Source organism: Eptatretus burgeri, chromosome 3 (genome assembly GCF_056783735.1).
Source record: "Eptatretus burgeri isolate ZD-2024b chromosome 3, Ebu_testis_v1, whole genome shotgun sequence".
Lineage (NCBI taxonomy): Eukaryota > Metazoa > Chordata > Myxini > Myxiniformes > Myxinidae > Eptatretus > Eptatretus burgeri.
The window spans coordinates 27,265,509-27,287,106 of NC_140963.1; the positions used below are offsets into that span (position 1 = coordinate 27,265,509).

General features: G+C 43.3%; 1 protein-coding gene across 3 annotated transcripts in view; it reads left to right on the forward strand.

The window, feature by feature from the left end:
* Positions 1 to 21,598, forward strand: part of LOC147029591 (inactive dipeptidyl peptidase 10-like) — a 594,191-nt gene that overhangs the window by 572,190 nt on the left and 403 nt on the right. For all 3 annotated transcript variants that reach the window (XM_085872742.1, XM_085872743.1, XM_085872744.1), the window contains exons 23-26: positions 782 to 840; positions 9,778 to 9,850; positions 10,065 to 10,138; positions 17,153 to 21,598. The exon at positions 17,153 to 21,598 is cut by the window's right edge and continues 403 nt beyond it. In XM_085872742.1, coding sequence (XP_085728868.1) covers positions 782 to 840; positions 9,778 to 9,850; positions 10,065 to 10,138; positions 17,153 to 17,368 — 422 coding nt within the window. In that variant the 3' untranslated portion in view covers positions 17,369 to 21,598. The remainder of the gene's footprint in view (positions 1 to 781; positions 841 to 9,777; positions 9,851 to 10,064; positions 10,139 to 17,152) is intronic.

Genomic DNA, 21,598 nt, shown 5'->3' on the forward strand with positions numbered 1-21,598 from the left:
GTGTGGCCATTCTCAGTTCTGAACTCGAGCTCAACCCATGTATCATATCTGTAAGGCATAACCTAACTCTGAATGACATGGCAAGCCAAGTAACAATGTGTGATTGGTTTACTGACTGAATGTAAAGGTACCCAAATTGGATCAACTCCTTGTGGTTCAGTGATGAAGCACACTTCCATTAGAATGGGGCTATTGACAATTGCAACATCTCCAGTGGTGCTGAGCCTCCTGAGCTGAGCGTTCCCCAGTCCCCAAGCACAATTCTTTCCAAATTTCCAGTTTTTGCTTCATCTCGTCCATCTTGTCCACGCTGTCCTTCCTGCCCCACCCCTCTTTTTTCACCACATCTTTTATTTGTCCCTTGACCCTGCTGTTGGTGTTCCCCCCTTTTATTTGTCATGTTCATTTTGTTCTGTTATGTCCTGGACCATTCTGTTCTGACTCTGCTATGAGCATTTTTTTTGTATATCCAAAACTAATGAAAGATTAAGTTGATACTTGTTTTATTATATCTGTTCATACCTGAATCAGGTACATTAACTGATGGGTAAAGCAGCATATCCAGCCATGGAGAGTCACCATCTACGTGTTTGACCTCCGCACACCAACAATGTTTGTTTGAAAGGTCATTTCTGCAGATTATGTATTTTGCTTAAAATAAATAAATAAATAAATATATAAAATCCAGGTGCACATCCCAGCAAAAAACTTTGTATGGGGTATACATTGGATCATTTTTACTCGATGCATCTTTACAACTTCTCTCTTCCTGTTTCCACAGCCTCTGCTTTCTCTGAGAGGTACTTAGGCCTTCCCTCTCGTGATGAAAATGTTTATGAGGCAAGTATTTGTGATATTGCCGAGTCAAAGCCATCTTGACGAAGTTGGGTTAAAGATGGCAATCATGATTGAATCGGAATAAGAGAGGTCAAGTGGTTAAGGAATTGTTTAGAAGCTTCCACAAGCCTCGACTGTTTAGAAAAAGAGAAATGCGTGTCGTTCGATCACAATGACCACATGCATGACGTTTGTAAGACTTCTGGAAGAAGAAGATATAACTCAATAATAACACAGAGAATGATCAGACCTTTGACGTGACCTTGTTCGTCTTCATCTTCATACTTCCTCCTTTACTAACCTTTCTCTGGATGAATCGTCTGTCTTTCTCCCTATATATATATATTGCCTAAAAACATTGCCATAAACATTCGATCCTGGTAAAAAAAAAAAAAGTATTTCGTGTTTAATTTTGTCATTCACCTGTTTATTATTCAGAGATTGGCGTTTCATGCTTCCCAGGCCAACCCAACCACGAGGGCTTGGTCAAGGAAAGTTTTTGGCCCGTCTTTCACGAATCAGCAGGCCAGGCCTGACAGTCGACTGAAGACCATTTGTTAATGTGTTCGAGGGTGCCAGAGATAGCTCGCCTACTCTTCCCCAAGGACACAATAGGATCTTTAACGTCCACCAACTAATGCCAGTAGACAGGACGTCCAGCTTATCTTACACCAAGAGAGAGTGTGCACACATATGAATCACCCTGCCTGTGAAACACCGAGATGACAGTTTATAGCTGGGTCAGGATTCAAATCTAGGCCTTCCTGTCAGCTGTTACCGTAGTCCGGTGGTTGGGCCAGGGAACCTTGCAATGTTTGGTAACATTCATGTTTTCAATTTTTTTGATAGATCTTAGGGTCGAGATAATTTCGGCTGAGTGGCCACTTGTCACTGTCTTGGCTTTTTCAGAATGCAAGATGGCCACCATATACAATCAAACTATAACTTCGGCTGCAACTCCTGTTCATGCAAGTACAGTACCTGCAAGTACAGTAACATGATGAAATTGGTGTCTAACTATATGTTTTAGTTACCAAGGAAGTGGATTATGATGTTATTGGATAATTTGGTAGCCATCTTGATGGCATAAATCCAATATGGCCACCAAAATTACCTGTAAAAATGCCAAAATCACTAAATCTAATGTAATCGGTTGTAAATGCAGTTGAGTTAAGTTTCTGTACATATGTGTGCTTTGTGAAGCATAGACATGTATATTATGATTCTGAAGTCATTCGCAAATTTATAAGCAATATCGATTTCAAGCAAAATATAAGAACAAAATGTAATGAGAATCGGACAATATTTATTGTATAATTCTCTCAGACGTGACATTCACGTGACTCAAAAGTCGACATACATTTAAAGTATATGATACTCCCATTAATAATATTGATAATAATGATAATAATAATACAATAATTTGGCAGCTTCACATTGCTCAATGTTTCAACGCTATGTCAATACAAATTATACTAAAAAAAATTAAGCAAAGTTAACACCCCACTGGACAAAATATCTTATATCTCGGAACTATTCATCGTCCTCATCCTCGACATCCATTGCTCAGTCATTTGTCTCATCGCTGTCATCAGGGATGTCGGCATGATCTGTTGCACTCTCATTGATGTTGAATGGATTGGAACAGGCAGTACCACCACCGCAGGTGCAGAACATTGTGCACGGAAGTTGGCACCCCATACATCCACATCTCCCACCTCTACATGCTTGCTCAGATGTGCAGCCACATCTGACCAGCTTCAGAATGTGCTCCGGGACATAGGGTACCCCGTCCTCCATATTCCGAGGGAAGAGACACTTGTTAGTGTCATCAGCTTCCCATCCGTGTTCCACTGCAGCGAGAGTTGGTGGATCCCCACTCAGGGCACTGTACCAGTGAGCGACTTGATGGTGTGCTCTTCGAACGTTCTGCTCAAACGCTTCTGTAGTTGGGGGCAAACTACACAGCTTAGGTGCTGCTGTTGATTTTCCAGTCTTCTGTGCCCATAGTTTCTGGCGGATCTTGGTCATCGAAGAGGTGGGAGTTGTAATGCCATAGCACGCACCCATGAAAGCTGTTGCTTGTTCGGTGACGTCAACGATATTTGCCAAGGGTTTACCAAGTTGATCCAGAGAGTAGCCTTTTCGAGCGGCCGCGATTGCTTTTGTTTTCCCAATTCCATAAGTCGCAGCAACTGAATCACAACCAGTCAAAGCATGAAGAGCTAAGAGCTCGGGTACGATTGCTGAATGTTTAAGAGCGGTTTCCTTCACGTCAATGCAAGACCGACCAATGATTGGAGACTGCATAGTTATTGAGGACTGGAGCTTCTCGCTCAAGTAGTAGTACACAAGTAACGCGAACACATCCGTGTCATCACACACCACCCGCACCCGTGATTCTGGATGGTATTTTGCCAAATGGATGGCCTGTTGTGTCAGGAGGATGTCAGCTTCTTCTTGTGTTGATGCTAGGTCTAGACGAAGTGACTTATGACCCTTCGATACCTGCGTAGGTGTGTCGTTTTCCCCAGTAACCACCAACTGGTGGTCCTGTGTCGCATGCTGCAGGAAGTTGTCATTACTCAGGATTGATTCGCAAATCAGTGTGTTGAGTTGTTTTTTTATTGGCTGAGTTATTGAGTACTGCGTCCCGAGCCGGCAGTGGAGTTTTCCGTTCGAGCTGATGGACCCGGGTAGCGCTGGCTCGAGCTGATCTGGTGCTGCTTTTTGTAGAGTAGTCATAATAACGATCAAAACACAGGTGGACATCAGCTTCAAGCAGCCGCGCGTTGACCCAGACCTTAAATACCGAAATGAACGTGTCAACGGTTCCTTGGGATGGCCATTCTAATGTCCACAAAAGAGCGGAAACATCAATCACCATAGATGTTGGCCTTGTGATAAGGCGTTGTGAAACTTCGACTTGGAGGTTCTTTTTCAGTGTGGATTTTCCCGTTGCCACTCGCATCTGGCCATCAGCTTGAAACATCGAGGGCGGATATGCAGTTAGCTCTGTGGAGAGGACTTGTTCCAGATCGAGATCGCGCTCGCTCACGAGAAGGCCAATCACCCGAGCGTATATAGCCTCTTGATCCATGACGGGATTATCATCGATTGTTAGACGTTTCTTCTTTGCGGCGAAGGTTGTCACCTGTTTTGCGAGTGAGCTGTAAAAGCCCTCTGGCCATAATGCTTCGAACTGGATCAGCTGATCAGCTCCAATCTCTACTGCCTTGTCAACATTAACATTCCGTTGAGCTAGTTGACCATTTGAGATGTTGAGCAGACATCCTGCATCGTGGGTAGCTGGATCCAATGGGTCAATGCATGACTCTAGAGTAGCCTTCAGTGATTTACGATCATTGCCATCTCGACGAATGCGACTGGTAGATTCCTCCTTGTGGTTAAGCTGTACCTTCTCGTCAGCTCCAGACATCTTCTTAAGGTCACCAGTCAGGGTCATGGTCGCATCCATACTGTACACCCATGTCGCTGTCGTTTGAGGATTTTCTGTGTTGCCAATGATGCCACCTGGCCCATGCCCCTTCCTCATCCAGTTCGTTTCAATAAACATGTCGCTCCACTGTCCGTTGTAGACACCAGCAGTGTGGTGTAGTGACTGCTCTCCTCTGCAGAACTTGCCAGAATATCTGGTCCCAACCAAGTCATGGAGCGTACGTAGTAGAAGCCATACCTTGCATAGTTGTACTTGTGGGCTGCGAACATGTATGGCAGCATTGATTCTGCTGTTTTGATGTGGAGTGGCCAGTCGCCTTCATGCATCGCCCGACAAAACATCATCATTAGAAATGTGGGTTTGATGACGTTGTACACCCACAGCTTTGTGGTACGACTTTGAGTGGCGATCTCATCAAGTAGTTTTTCCAAATCATCCATGCTGGTCAGGTGTAGATTCTCCCTCACAAACACTGGTCGAAGCAGCTCCTCTGTGAGCAATCTCAGTGCCCGAACATTCTGTGGATATTTCTTTCCTTGCAACATCTTATCGACGGAGCCGAAGGACGTCATCAGAATCTCTTTCAGGCTGCTGTCTGCCATGAGAGTGCCAACACAACCCACGAAATCCATGAGGACATGCATCCCACCAAGAATCACCACTATGTTGGTGAGCAGATCTGGTTGATGAAATGTGATGTCAACGGCGATCTTATATGTGGCCTGATCGCAGGTGAGAACGAGAATATCCTGGTTGGATGCTCGGGTGACTTCGAATCCTCGGGTGATGGAGCCGATTCTACAGACACATAAAGGAATACATGTGCAGCGAGGAATACACGTGCAGTCGACCACCGCAAAATAAATCAGCAATTAGCCAGCACAAGCACGGAGTCCGGTATACTCTCAATTCTCACCATTCAACGAGCACCAAGTGAACCACCGCCGTAAATGACAATGCCCCAGGGACAATCCCACCGACCGCGCAGTTTTTATCTGTCTCATGTGCGAGCCGCGCGACACGTGATCACACGTCACGACCTTCAATTCACCACATTCTCCCCATCTTTAAAATATAACTAGAGGCCCAACTAACGCACCATGATTGCTTCAGCACTATAGGAGTATACATTTCAAGCAACGCGAACTATTTAAACTACAGAAGCATACATGCCAAGCAGTGAGGATTATTTTGAGTTGTAGGAGCATGGTAATGAGCATCGATATATGATGTAATGAGCATATAGGAGCATGAGCATCGAGGATGCCGGTAATCCCCTTTACAGATTGAGTCGGCGAGGGGGTATTATCCGTCGACCTCTCCGGGAGTAAATGGCGGTTTCACTTGAGGGAGGCTTCCGATCCTCTTGGTGAGCCTCGACTCGTGCCGGAGATGACTCCTCGAACGCTCTCGGGTGGAACGCGGCAGCTCCGTCCCAAGTTCCTGGGGGGGGGGGAACATCTGGGGAGGGGATGTCAGAGGGAGGAGTGCCTGAGGGAGCCAAATGGCGAACCGACACAGTGGTCTCCCTGCTGACATGAGCATACTCTGGATTAGTATCGATGAGTTTGACCCCCTCCACCATGGGTTCATACTTGCTTTGTCGTACCGGGCGTTTCATGAACACTGTTCCGGGATGGGTTAGCCAGTTGGGCACCGTTTGGCCGTCAACATAACGTCGCTGGTGAGTAAACATTCGTTCGTGAGGAGTTGCATTGGTGGACGTACAGAGCAAAGAGCGTATGGAATTCAGAGCGTCGAGAAGGGCAACCTCCCACCGCTCGGGGCCCAGTCCTCTTGATTTCAGCGCCAGAGTTACGGCTTTCCAAATAACTCCATTATATCGTTCCACCTGCCCATTACCCTGTGGGTTGTAACCCATCGTTCGACTAGTTGCTATGCCGTGCTCTAATAGGAACTGTTTTAGCCCGGCCGACATGAAACACGGCCCTCTGTCTGAATGTATGTACGAAGGTTTCCCAAACATAGCGAAGAGGTCAGACAGACATTTCACGACAGTGCCCGAGGTCATATCCCAGCACGGAAATGCGAAAGGGAACCTTGAATATTCATCAACAACAGTGAATATGTATCTGTTGTCTGTCTCGGTCGGCAGGGGCCCTTTGAAGTCAATATTTAGTCTCTCGAAGGGAGAAGTGGCCTTGATCAATCTGCCGGGAGCGGCGCCATAGAATCTGGGTTTTAGTTCAGCACATACAGGGCATGAAGCATTCATTTGTTTAATATCTTCGATAGAATAGGGAAGGTTTTGTCTGCGCACGAAATGTGCCATTCTGTAATGTAAACAATGTCGTAACTATAGCAGGCTAGGTCTATCCGCCATCTCATAATTTTTTCATTCTTGATTTTCCCGTTATTTTTCCCATCAAACATGTATGCAATGGATCGCTGGTCCATAGTGTCTCCATTTACGTAGGGCTTCGACAATAGCGTACGCTTCCTTCTCTATTGCTGAGTGTCTCTGCTCGCTTCCAGAGAGAGTTCTCGAGAAGAACGCGACGGGTCGCAGCTATCGCGTGATCAGAAGCATCCGTTTCCACCACGAAGGGCACCGAGCTATCGATCGATAATACCACGGAATTACTGATATCATCTTTGAGGCTGTGGAAAGCTTTTACAACAGCGGCATCTGGTGGGAAGTTTTTGCAATGCACTCGGGGATGTATTTTCTCGGAGTATTGGGAAATCCATCTCGCATAGTAAGCGAACATCCCGATCACCCGGCGCATTGTCTGCAGGTCCTGAGGTGGGGGTAGCTCACGAAGTGGGCGCAATCGTTCAGGATCAGGCTTAATCGTGCCGTCGGCTATCGTGTAGCCGAGAAGGTCAATTGACCTTGCCGAGAATACGCATTTCTCGTAGTTGAGGGTCAGATTATATTTTCTAGCAATGCTCAAGAATCTGTCCAGATTCATATCATGTTCCCCCTGATCCTTACCGCACACTGTGACATTGTCCACGTAAACAAAAGTGTCTTTGAGGTTTTCATCTGAGATGATGTCCATAACTCGTTGGAAGCAAGCTACTCCATTCGTGACACCGAACGGAATCCTCCTGAATTGGTGGAGGCGTCTACCTAACCCGCCTGGAATGCGGTGTAAGGTTTGTCTTCCTCTCGGATGGGAATTTGATGATAGGCGCTTCGCAAATTGATGGTGCTGAATATCCTATAATTGGCCACGCGTTCGACCATCTCGTCTATGCGCGGCAAAGGGTAGGCATCGAGGTGGGTGAAACGATTGACCGTTTGGGAGTAATCGACAACCATTCGTTTCTTATGATTCTGATAGGCGGTGACCAACACCTCTGCGCGCCATAGCGAATCGCTCGGTTCTATAATTCCTTCTTCCAGTAATCGCTTGGTCTCTGAAGCGATGAAGTTCATATCAGCAGTGGTATATCGTCGCGATTTGATCGCTATCAGTTTACAGACCGGCGACAAGTTAGCAAACAGCTGGGGGGACGTTACCTCTGCGGTGGTCAAAGCATTTAAAATTAGACGAGGTTTGCTTCCTCCAAAGGGTATTTCGACGCTCGTGTGCTGCTTGAGGACATTATGACCCAGAATTATGTCTGCGCATAAATCACGAAGCACCAGTACCCTTACATCCCTATGCGTGTACCCTTTTACGTCCAATTTAACATTGCAGTACCCTCGTACGCGGGACTGTAGTGATGTGGCGGCCATGCATACCGTATTGTCTGTCGGGTGGATGTTCCATTTCCTGCCCTTCACTAGCGAGCTGTTGACGAAACTTTCAGAGCTACCGGTATCAATCAGAGCCTCAGCCATATGCCCGTTAATTCGTACGTTGATGATAGCCTTGGATAGAGTAGAGAGCCGCAGAAGTGGGTTTATTTCTCCTTAGAGTAGATTTACTCTAGATTTACCTTAGAGTAGTAGAATAATGCCCTTTCTTGTCACAATTCATGCATGTGGCATCTCTGGCAGGGCATTTGTGGCGGAGGTGTCTTTTGTACCCACAAAAGAAGCATTTTCCAACTGAAGTAGTTGCTGAGGAGTTTGTCGAGGTCTGGGTATCCGACTCCTCGGGTTTTTCTCCATCCTCTGTGTCAGGGGTGCCCTGTGGGGTTCCTTGAGTTTCCACCGTAGCGGCGTTCATTAGCAGCATCGGTGTCCCAAATGACTCAGATTGCTGCTGAGCCGTATCCATCGCTCGAGCCTGGTCGACTACCTTTTCAAGAGTGGGTTGTGCTTTCTCCAGTAAGCGCTGCCGTATGTGGGCTGACCTGAGCCCTTGGATGAATGCCTCTCGGGTCGCTTCATCTCGGTGTTCCTCGGCGGATACGGCCCGGAAGCTGCCGTCTTTTCCCAGCTGTTTCAGAGCTTGCAGGAACTGATCGATTCCTGATTCCAGGAACTGATCCCAGCGTGTGTTGAGAAGATGTCGTATGTACACCTCGTTCTTGCGCTTCACGTAGAGCGCCTGCAGCACGTCGATCGCTGCTTCGTAGGTGTCACACTCCGAGAAGAGCCTGTATACGCTGGGCGAGACATGATTCACAAGGGCGGCCAATTTGTCGGCTCCCTCTTCGATGATGGTCAGATAGTGTGAGAAGGAACGGAACCAATGCGACCATTTCATTTCCGAGTCAGTCGCGTTTGGGTCTGCGTCGAACCTCTCCGGTTTGTAGATCTTGTCCATCGTTGGTTGAGAGAGCCGAGAAAACCAAATGGAATAAATTGAAATGAAAGCGAGAGAAGAACCTTCAGAGTGTAGGCTTTATTCCATTTGATTGAAGCCGCTTCTACGGGCACATCAGGGAATACAGGCGCAGCAAGGAGTACATAAGCAGTAAGGTATACATGTGCAACTAATCACCGCAAAATAAATCAGTATAAGCATGGAGTCCGATATACTCTCAATTCTCACCATTCAACGAGCACCAAGTAGACCGCCGCCGTAAATGACAATGCCCCAGGGACAATCACCCCGTCCGCGCGGAATCTTAGCTTTATCTATTCCGTGCTCGAGCCGTGCGACATGTGATCACACGTCACGACCTTCAATTCACCACAGATTTACAACCTAATTTATATTTTGATTGTATTTGGTGGCCATCTTGGATTCTGCAAAAGCCAAGGCAGTGATAAGTGGCCACTCACCCTAAAATTGATCTCGACACCAATATCTATCAAAATAAGCCAAAAAACGATTGTTACCAAACATTGCAAGGTTCACTAGAAATATGCTGCTCTGCCACCAGACTACAGATGGATATGTCATGGATAATTCTTACAGCTGCCATTAACACTCAAAATCATGTTTGAGACAGATATAGCAAGTACAGCTTCGAATGATTAGAGTTTGAAATTTACAAAAATATATATTTTTTAAAAACAAAGAAAAGTTGATTATTGTATTTTTGGATTTTATTTATTTATTTATTTTTTTACTCACGTCATCACCTGATTGTGGACCCACATCTCATGGCAGGTTGCTCGTCTGACGACTCGCATGTCCAGTCTAAAGCTCAACAAGCTGCTGTTAATGCACAATACTGCTGATGGTAAGTCCTTCAGATCTGCACATACCGTTATCCCACCTTAATACCAGGCATCTGAAAGACCTTTCAATTTTGACAATGAACCTCCTTGGACCATCATTATTTACCTCTTCGTTTGTTTTTGTTTTGGGGTGAGGGTACATGGGAAGAAGGGTAGTTTTGGAGGGGATTCTTCATTTGTCGAATGATGGTGCTAACATTTGGAATGTGTTCACAGAAGTGGTTCATTTCCAGCATATGGCAGAACTTATCAAGACTTTTGTTGCTACTGACACAAACTACACCTTGCAGGTCAGTGGCTCATGGCTTGCACACAATCTTGACTCAATAAAATGTGACTGATGTAAGCTTATGTACTGAAGTTGTCTTCCATTTCATAATGATAAAACAACCTCTCTTCATGTGCATATCCTCGACCATTTTATGGATTTAAATAGCGAAATCTTTACCTGAGGTGGTTTCAGGACATGTTGGACATTGAAAAGTTCTGGAGTAATTGGCCTCATGCAAGTTACCTTTTGCCTGCAGCAAAACTACTTGACCCCACATCTCAATATACACTTTATAGTGAACTTTGGTGGTCTCAAACCACAACATTTGGATTTAATAATTTCCTGTGAGAATCATTCTCAAGTTTTCTTTAGTATAAAAGAAGGTATACTCGGATTTGTTTTAACATTTACACTTTACAGGTTCCATACATATGTGGTTGCAGATGTTAGAGTTCCAGGCAAGAGACTTTATTCCCCACCTTAAGACCTGTTGTGGTATTTGGTATTAACTGGTATTATTTTTTTTATGACTCACGTCATCATCTGATTGTGGACCCATATCTCATGGCAGGATGCTCCTCAACATGGCATGGCAGAGATAGAGAAAGATATCTTTAGAGAGATAGAGATAGAGAGAGACAAATACAGATAGGTAGATAGAGATAGAGATAGGTAGATAGAGATAGAGATAGGTAGATAGAGATAGAGATAGGTAGATAGAGATAGGTAGATAGAGATAGAGATAGGTAGATAGAGATAGGTAGATAGAGATAGAGATAGGTAGATAGAGATAGGTAGATAGAGATAGGTAGATAGAGATAGGTAGATAGAGATAGGTAGATAGAGATAGGTAGATAGAGATAGGTAGATAGAGATAGGTAGATAGAGATAGGTAGATAGAGATAGGTAGATAGAGATAGGTAGATAGAGATAGGTAGATAGAGATAGGTAGATAGAGATAGGTAGATAGAGATAGGTAGATAGAGATAGGTAGATAGAGATAGGTAGATAGGTAGATAGAGATAGGTAGATAGGTAGATAGAGATAGGTAGATAGGTAGATAGAGATAGAGATAGGTAGATAGAGATAGGTAGATAGGTAGATAGAGATAGGTAGATAGAGATAGAGATAGGTAGATAGAGATAGAGATAGGTAGATAGAGATAGAGATAGAGATAGGTAGATAGAGATAGGTAGATAGAGATAGAGATAGGTAGATAGAGATAGAGATAGGTAGATAGAGATAGAGACAGGTAGATAGAGATAGAGATAGAGATAGGTAGATAGAGATAGGTAGATAGAGATAGGTAGATAGAGATAGAGATAGAGATAGAGATAGAGATAGAGATAGAGATAGAGATAGAGATAGAGAGAGAGAGAGAGCCTTAAGGACAAATAGAGAGAGATATAGAGCGTTATGAAAAACTTTTGATGAAAATGTATTCAAGTTATCACTGGTTTTTGTCAGGTCAGGTTCGATCTGTGACCTGCTCCAGGTACCATGTAAACCTGTACTAACCTGTTACATGGTCGGGTTGTCGGCGACGAAACCGTCTCCCCCATCAGGTTTTCTGGTGAGGAGGGTGTTTGGATATGGACACCCAGCAGGATTAAAAAACAAAACCTGTCAAAGGGCGGAGGAGCTCCTTGTGAGCCAACGGCCATCCATATCTAGTGCCCAACTGTGTCTGCGGACGTCCTCCTGCAGTTGAGTTACTTTTTATGAGGAGGTTGGTGGCAGGATTTGCACTTCGGCCACCATAAAACCCTTCATTCCGCAAAAAAATCTGAAAACCCACTCCGTGGGAGTACCTCCTGTGCAGCTTCCCTTCGCAGGGCAGCTCACTGGATGATTGGGGCAAAGGGAGGGTGTGTCGGAGTGGTGCTGAGGTGTCATCCACCAGACGGCGGTCTCCTTGGGTTAACCTGAGGCGCTCCCTTTGGACCTAATGTCCTATACCTAAGAGATGATCACCTGTCTCTGTTATCATCTGAGCTCAAGCGTTTGGACATCGGGATTGCAGCTCTCTCTGAGGTTCGGAGACCGGATTGCGGCGAGATAATGGTGGGTGGTTACACCTACTATTGGTCTGGTCGCTTTGATGGTTACCATACCCAAGGAGTTGCTGTAGCTGTGTCCAATAAGCTGACCCCAACGATAATTGAGGTAACACCGGTCAACGAGCGTATTATGAGATTAAGGATTTGTCACTCCTTAGGCGAGTGATCTCACCGTGAAGGATGCATTCTACGCCACGCTCGAGTCTGTGGTTGATCAGTGCCCCAGACGAGATACACTTCTAGTATTGGGGGATTTCAATGCATCGACTGGAACTGATAGGGATGGTTATGAGGTGTGTGTTGCAAGACTTTGCAAGAAGTCATGGACTTCGGGTGGCTGGTTCATGGTTTCAGCGCCCACAAGCTCATCGCTGGACTTGGTATTCCAACGCTGGCGGTGTGGCAAAGGAGATTGACCATGTCCTCATTGACGGTCGTTGGAGGATGATCCAGAACTGCAGGGTCTACCGGAGTGCTCAGTTCCTCAATACTGACCACAGGCTTGCTGTAGCAACTCTAAAGCTGCACCTTAAATCCTGGAGAATCCTGGATAAATCCTTAAATCCTGGATGTTGGCAAGCTCAGGGATGAGAGAGAAACTGAGGAGTTTGCGAACAGGCTGAGTGGACACTTGGCGGTGTCTGGGTACTTTGGGGGGTCCTGAAGAGTTGTGGAGCGCCTTCAAGACCACCGTCCTTGATGTTGCCGGTGGATGCCTTGGAGCTCACCGCAGGGCAAAGAAGAATTTTGTCTCTCAAGGGGCACTGGATACCATTGACCAGAGTCGCAGGGCCAGGCTGAATGGCAGAGCTGAGCTGTTCAGGGAGCTGAGACGAAAAACTGTACATGCACTGAGGGTGGACAAGGAGGCCTATGTGCGAGGAATCTGTGAGGGGTTCGAGCATCACCTGTGGACAGGTGATTCTCGTCCCGCTTACAGGGGAATTCGCGCATTGCGTTCATCCAAGCCCATCTCTCGGAGCACTGCAGTTCGAGCAGAGAGTGGTAGGCTCTTGACAGAGGAGTCTGAAGTGAAGGCCCGCTGGGCCGGTTACTTTGAGCGGTTGTACCAGGTTGATCCCCCAGCTGTCGAGTTTGATGTCAAGGGTGTTACAATTCCTGTTGCTGACGCTCAAATCAATTGTGGTCCACCTTCGCTTGTGGAAACACGGGCTGCGGTGAACCAGTTGAAACAGGGCAAAGCTCTAGGGATCTGTGGCATCCATGCTGAACTTCTCAAGGCTGGTGGAAGTGCTGCACTCGTGTCGTTGCATGCAGTTTTGTGCTCTGCCTGGAACACAGGCATCATCCCAACTGACTGGAAGAGGGGCCTTGTTGTCCCTCTCTGGAAAGGGAAGGGTGATCGCCAAGACTGCAACAACTACCGAGGGGTGACGTCTTTGCTCGGATAATTAATTGACTATTCCGATTGACCGTATCCTTGCCCTTCGTGTCCTCAACAAACGCAGACGAGAGTTTCGGCAGAGGCTGCTTGCAGCCTATGTTGATCTCTGTAAAGCGTTTGATTCAGTGAATCGGGATGTCCTCTGGAGGATTCTTGGTCTTCGTGGGGTGCCACCAAAACTGATCGACCTGATATCTGAACTCCACTCTGGTACTGAGTAGGAGTCATTGAGGGTACTGAGAGTGCTGTGAAGTGTGGTGGTACCATCTCTGACTTATTTCGAGTTGTTACTTGAGTTCGTCAGGGGTGTGTACTGGCCCCCACACTTTTCAGCACTTGTATGGACTGGATTTTAGGGAGGATGTCGGAGAGATCAAGCTGCGGTGCATCGTTTGGGAATGTCAAGATCTCGGACCTTGATTTTGCAGATGATGCAGTCATCTTTGCGGAGACTTTAGACATCCTTTTGGGGGCCCTCGAGGTGCTGAATGAGGAGTCGGAGGAGGCCAGTGGGCCGACCAAGTGCCTTGTGGTTGCAGCAGGTTGACCATCATCTCAAGGAGATGAGGTCTCATACCTGACCTGACCTATCACTGGCATGCGGTGTTATTGTTTGTGTCCTCAAGGTCCTTATCAGGTCATGACAACCAGAAATGTGACAAATATAGAACATGGATTTTATTGTTCATATACATACATTACAATGCCAAGATGCGAACTGCACTCGACGCTTTTTCTTTGGCAATGTGTTTGCGTTGATTGCTTTGAATCTGCTGAACGATGGAGTGAAGAGTTCAGACTCACGGTCAAAGTCTGCTTTGAATTTATGACAAAGTCTTCCAAGCGACTTTCTCTCTTCGAGGGTGTGCTGAGAGGTGAGAGGGAGAGGGAGAGGGAGAGGGAGAGATAGAGACAGAGAGATAAAGAGAGATAGATATAGATGGAGATTTAGAGAGAGGAAGAAGGGGAGAGAGATTTAGAGAGAGATAGAGAGATAGAGAGATAGAGACATTTTGAGAGAGATAGAGATATAAAGAGAGAGATAGAGATAGATAGAGAAAAAAAATATGGACAGAGAGAAAGAGAAATAGAGAGAAAAATATAGAAAAAGAGAGATAGAGAGATAAAAAAAAATATAGAAAGAGAGAAAGATAGATATATAGAGATCGAGATATTGAGAGAGAGATTTTAAGAGAGCGGTAGAGAGAAAAATATAGAAAGAGAGACAGAAATCGAGAGATCTAGAGAGAGATTTTAAGAGAGCGATAGAGAGAGAAAAATAGAGAAATATAGAAATAGATAGAGAGATTTTGAGATGGAGAGAGAAAGAGAAATCAAGAGATTTAGAGAGAGATGGAGATAGAGATTGAGGGAGAGAGAAATTGAGAGATAGATATTTTGATAGAGAGCTTAAGAAAGAGAGAGAGAGAGATAAAAAGATATTTCAAGAGATTCAGAAACAGATATAGATATAGATATAGATATAGATATAGATATAGGGATTTTGAGTGAGAGAGAGATAGAGAGCTTCAGAGAGAGAGATGGAGAGATATAGATAAAGGGGGAGAGAGAGAGAGATAAAGATATACAGAAATAGAGATGGATATTGAGAGAGAGAGAGTTTTCGAGAGATCGATATACAGATTTTGAGATGGAGAGAGAAATAGAGAAATCAAGAGATTTTGAGATAGATATACAGAAATTGAGAGAGAGAGAGAGAGAGAGAGAGAGATAAAGAGAGATATAGGGATATTGAGAGAGAGAGAGAGAGTTTTTGAGAAAGAGAAATCAAGAGATTTTGAGATAGATATACAGAAATAGAGAGAGAGAGAGAGAGAGAGAGAGAGAGAGAGAGAGAGATCGAGAGAGAGATCGAGAGAGAGATCGAGGGAGAGATATAAAGAGAGATATAGGGATATTGAGAGAGAGAGAGTTTTTGAGAAAGAGAAATCAAGAGATTTTGAGAGAGAAAAATATAGAAATAGATAGAGAGAGAGAGATTTTGAGATGGAGATAGAAAGAGAAATGAAGAGATTTAGAGAGAGAAAAATATATAGAGAGATTGAGAGAGAGAGAAAAATATATAGAGATTTTGAGAGAGAGAGAGATTTAGAGATAGAGATATACAGATATAGAGAGAGATGGATAGATAGAAAGATTTTGATAGAGAGAGACAGAAATGGAGAGATTTAGAGAGAGAGATAGATAGGTAGGTAGATAGAGATATACAGATATAGAGAGAGAAAGAGAGATGGATAGATAGAAAGATTTTGATAGAGAGAGCTAGAGATAGAGATATACAGAAATGGAGAGATTTCGAGAGAGCGAGAGATAGAGATATGCAGATATTGAGAGAAAGAGAGATAGAGATATGCAGATATTGAGAGAAAGAGAGATAGAAAGCAATAGAGATAGAGATAGATAAAGAGACAGATATTGAGAGATAGATAGATATACAGATTTTGAGAGAAAGAGAGACAGATATAAAGATAGAGATATATAGATAAAGATCGAGAGATTTTGAGAGAGAGGGAGATAGAGAGATAGATAGATATACAGATTTTGAAAGAGAGGGAAAGAGGGATAGAAAGATATTTCGAGAGATTCAGAGACAGATATAGAGAGAAAGATATAGATAAAGAGATAGATAGATATACAGATTTTGAAAGAGAGGGAAAGAGGGATAGAAAGATATTTCGAGAGATTCAGAGACAGATATAGAGAGAAAGATATAGATAAAGAGATAGATAGATATACAGATTTTGAAAGAGAGGGAAAGAGGGATAGAAAGATATTTCGAGAGATTCAGAGACAGATATAGATAAAGAGATAGGGATTTTGAGAGAGAGAGAGACAGACAGATAGATATGGAGAGAGATAGAAATAGAGAAATCAAGAGATTTAGAGATATAGGGATATTGAGAGACAGATAGATAAATGGAGAGAGAGAAAAATATATAGAGATATTGAGAGAGAGAAAGAGAGATAGATATACAGATTTTGAGATGGAGAGAGAAATAGAGAAATCAAGAGATTTAGAGATACAGATATTGAGAGAGATCGATAGATCTAGAAAGCGATGGAGAGAGAGAGAAATCAAGAGATTTAGAGATATTTTCCAGATCCGCTTCCTCGTGTTCGATAAACACCTGATTTGCTCATGTTTCTTTTATACCCTTGAAGTGATGTTGTTTTGTTCAGCAGAAATGTCATCAATTACATATTTCCAAGCACAGTGAGGAAATCCTATCATCACAGGGTTCATTCATCAGCATGTTTACATTCCACTGCAGGATGAAGGCTTCCCTCAACGCACATTCACCTAGTTCTGGAAGCCCTCTAGTTTAACGTCCTTCCGATGGACAGCACACACAATTACGAGATTCAAACCCAGACGAGACAATAGACAGCTCAGAGGCAAGTGCGCTTCCCTCAAAGCTATCCTGTCAACCCATTACATGTAGTTTCATGACGGGAGCTCAAAAATAAAACAACATACAGTACTTGATATTTCTCACATTTTGACCTGCATATGTCATTATCCAATTTATCCTTTTTGTGGTTGCAGATTTACCCAGACCAAGGCCACGTGTTGCGAGGCTTGCAACTTGAACGTCACCATCATCACACTCTCGTGCAGTTCTTCTCCGAATGCTTCCGACAACCTGAGATAAGTACCGGCACAAGCCATCATGGCAGCAAAACCCGTGGAAGGCAAGATGATGAGCGGCAGAAGGATGTCGATGACTTTCAAGAATATGAAGAGAGTGAGGAAGAAGACTAACATTTGCAGCAATATCAGGACGCCGTTTCAAAATGAGTATGCGTGAAGCCTGTGGCAGCATGCCAAAACACTGCCATTGCCACTGCAAGACATTTTGTGAGGGCTGGAACGTGTTTGGCGTAACTACAACAAACTACTGATGTCCATTTACTACCAGTTGCAAAGTAGTTGCCGGTGCACATGTTGCGAGGCCCCATTTCACAGTTCCGTTGCTCGTCTCTTTGTATGAATACCGTTGCTCATTTTGTTACGATGCATGTGTTGAATAGCAGTTAAAAATAGACATTTTAATAGCAAGATATTTTTTAGCATTGAAAGAATTTGAAAAACAATTTCTTTTTTGTTATTCATTCTCTGTGGTGTGTTTTGTATCCCCAGTGCAATACTTTTCATGGCAAATTGTTTTCTTTAAGCTAAGTTCAGCAAAAAGTCCCAGACAAATCATAACCGACGAAGAAAAATGCTTAACGCCGAAAGAGCTCCTTCGTCCTTCAGCTATCTCTACGTTTGCAGTCCTTAATGGTGAGTGATCGTTATTTATTTTGCATTTAAACCAACCCTGAGGTGAGCCTGAAGAAGTATCCTCCATCAATGCAGCAGCAGCAGCAGCAACTTTGTAGATGAAGCACTCAAGATTTTGTAATTCAACAGGCCAGGCAGTCCTGTAAATCACTTACTTTGACGGGTTGATTTCACATCATGTTCTGTTTTATCTGAACTTATTGTTTCCTGATTGCACACAATCTATTCTTAAGTAATGCCTTCTCAAGGAGCGTCAATATATTACATACACAATACGATGGCATTTTTGACTCTCCTTGTTTTCTTCTTTTTCTCATTTTGTTCTGATTTAACTTCCTCATTATTTAATTATATATCTCTCCACGTATATGTGGATACTCTTTTCCAATCTGCATCACTGTGGATAGTTAACTGATGACCAAAACAATGAGATATCAATATGTACTGAAAAATATTTTTTAAGGCAATCAGCTGAAGAGGATTTATTTTATTTTGGAAGCAGGCGTAGGCATTATGTACGATGCTTTTGCAAAATTAGACCACATCTAACAAACAGACAACAGAGGATGCAGGAAATGCAAGTAGGCAGTACTTGGACAAAAAAAACAAGATGAAAGGAGTTGATAAGGGGGAGAGGGGGTGGGAGAGATGAGTCATCTGATTGTTCATATATTCTTACTGCTTTTCAGGGTTACCAAACTGCTCAACTATTGTGGATAGAATAGCTCCCTTGCAACAGGAAACCAGATGAGTGTTGTGATGTCACAGGCAGGTGCTGTTCAACTCCATGCCATGCCACCAGCAGTGTCCTGGTAACTATCCATCCACCCATCCATCCATTGGGACCATACTCTATGCAGAGCATTGATGCTGCCGAAGCAGTCTCCTTGGCTATTGGACACAATCCTGGACGGGTCGCCACTCCGACACAGGATACCAGCAAGCTGGCACTCATTTTTCATCGGAATGATGACAGGTAGAGTCAACCCCACCAGGTATGAATTCAACAGCAAAGGGAGATTTGAACTCAAGCCCACCACCCTAACCATTAAGCCAACACTAAGCATAGTAACTATCAGCTTATCTTAATGTCTCTCCTACTTTCGCCAGAGTATCAACAATGTGCCACGCTTGTTGAAGTCACTGTGAATTATTTGTTTTCCATCCACTATTGTAAATGTTGCTTTTTGAAAAGGAAGAGATGTTGGTTAATGAAATAGCCTGCCTGTGAGGCATTCCAGCAACAATTTGGAATCTTTCATTCTTCCAGTGGACAATCAAACCCAAACAAGGCAACTAAAAATTGAATATGAAACCTCTTCGCTGTTCTTTTAACCTGTTGTTCAGACCATACCATCCTAACAACAATTTACACAAACTAAATTACATCTTTGCTTATTTATTATTTAACCAAATTATTTTCTGCATATCCATCCCTACAACCATGCTTGTAATGCAAACTGTGTTGCACACATCTGTTTCGTACCAGCATTTCCCATGTGAAATGTTGCTGTCTCCTCTTTATTCTCAAATTGTCCTTTAATATTAAAAAAAAAAAACTTCATCAAACTTTGTGTAAATATGTTTTATTGCTAAGTATTTCACTTTGCTCTCCACCTCACCTTGTTGTCAATTTTCAACAGCATGGTACATGCTTGTCTTTAATGAAACTAACTAATCACAGTAACACCTCTTGGTGACTGAACATTAAGCCCTCAATATTGTTGATACATCATTTGTACACTGCAGCCATATCCAAAATCTGCCTTTTTATTCTATTTATTTAGAAATATTCTATGAGAAAAAAGGGTGGCACATCATCATTCCCTCCGTCTGTAAACACTTGCAACTTCTTCACTGAAATGATCTTTGGTGTGGTGGAACTCGAGTTTGTTCATGGCATCTCCCCCTCCACTGGGTTATTATCCCCCATATAATATTTGCAGATATCGTGCTGCAAATTAAGTATCATATGAAGAGTCCACTCTTTTCCGCTTACTATTCCCCATATGAGACAAGCAAAAGGACCAGAATGAACAAATAAGGGTCAAAGTGCACCACCTATTTAAGGTGAATATAGTCTACTTTTTGGAAATGCTCAATCGTTTGAGTTATGACTTGTGTATTCTCATAATAAAATGTTGTTTTAGGTGCATGAGAAATATTTTCTGGAGAGATTATAAGACCACAAACCGATCAATGCAAAACAAACACTAAAGCTAAAGCTGAAGCTGAAGCTGATCTCCCCCTCCACCTATAATGAAGTCAAAGTAAGGTTTAAATGTCCCCAAAGTACTTGAATTTGATCATTTGGTTGCCATTATAGATTACAGGAAAACCTTGAACAATCTACTTCTCTCAAACCACTTCACCGATCAATGCAAAACTATAAATATGTGATATGGTTTAACAATGACATCATCAGTCACATTGGATCATAAGAAGGGGAAATTGGTTGTACACTCTTTTTTATCATTTTATCAGAAGAAAACTTTTTTTAAATCACCTTTTTTGAAACAACTTAACTGATCAATGATCAAAGGAGGAGGGGGAGGGGAGGGTGAGGGGGGGTCGACGAAGGAGGGAGAAAGGGGGAGATCAGAATTTCCACGTTATTTGCGTATGTAATAAACAGATTGCTACTAACAAAGTTCTCATTATGCTGGCTTGTTAATGTGACTATCACTCACTAGTTTTAATACTTCCATCACCCTAAAACTACCTTCTCTCTTAAACTATAAGTCCAGTTTGCCATTGGCAATTGTTCCACCGCCCTAACATCACAAATTGATGATTATACGTTGTGGAAGAGTTTTCTGCCTAAGTTTTGGCAGCAGCAGAAAATGGAATGTGCACTTGCTTTACGAACCAGAGAAACACTGGAATTTGTATTTATATGCGACTGCTTCTTATGATTAATATCCGCTAAGGTACCCCACTCTCCAATATCCTCGATTATACCGCACCCAGAAAGCAGCAGCCCTGAAATGCCATAAACCGAGTGTACAACCAATTTCTTCTTTTTGTTGAATTCCAAAGCTGACACAGATCGACAGAGTGGAGCGCTGCGATTCGGTTGTATAATTACACAGAGCTCATACGTTTGCACTAAATAATTCAACATAACCTCATATAATGTGCATAGTTATGAACAAGAAAGGTGCAGTCTGCTGCACATTTGAAAACATCACTCGTACAACCTGAATAAGTTTAAGTGGCACTCGATCCTACCATTGAATTTTGTGAATAGCTTAATCAAGACTACAGTAGGTTATATGTATAAATTTTTAATCATTCTTTATGACATTCAATAAAAACTGTCAGCTGAGCTAAATGTCTTGACCAAAGTATAAACAATGCTGTTGCACATATGTTGCATCCTTACTGAGGTGAACAAAGAAGTTTGTTGGATGATGTCTTTCTCCATATCCCAATTACAGACGCCAAAGGACAACACACCTTCAAAATCTCAAATTTCTTTAACTCTCGCAGGTCCCTCTCAACAATTACATAAACATACAGGTTTAATAACTCCCAAAGGCTACAGGCATTTTGCATTCATAGTTAATATTAATGTAATCCTGTACCACGTGATGAGTCACCCATTGGTCGGGCAGCTGCACATGATTCGAGCATCAATGTTTGCCAATCAGTACTTTCCTCCTGTGAACCGATGATAAAAGAGAAGATCTCAGATGGACCCAAACA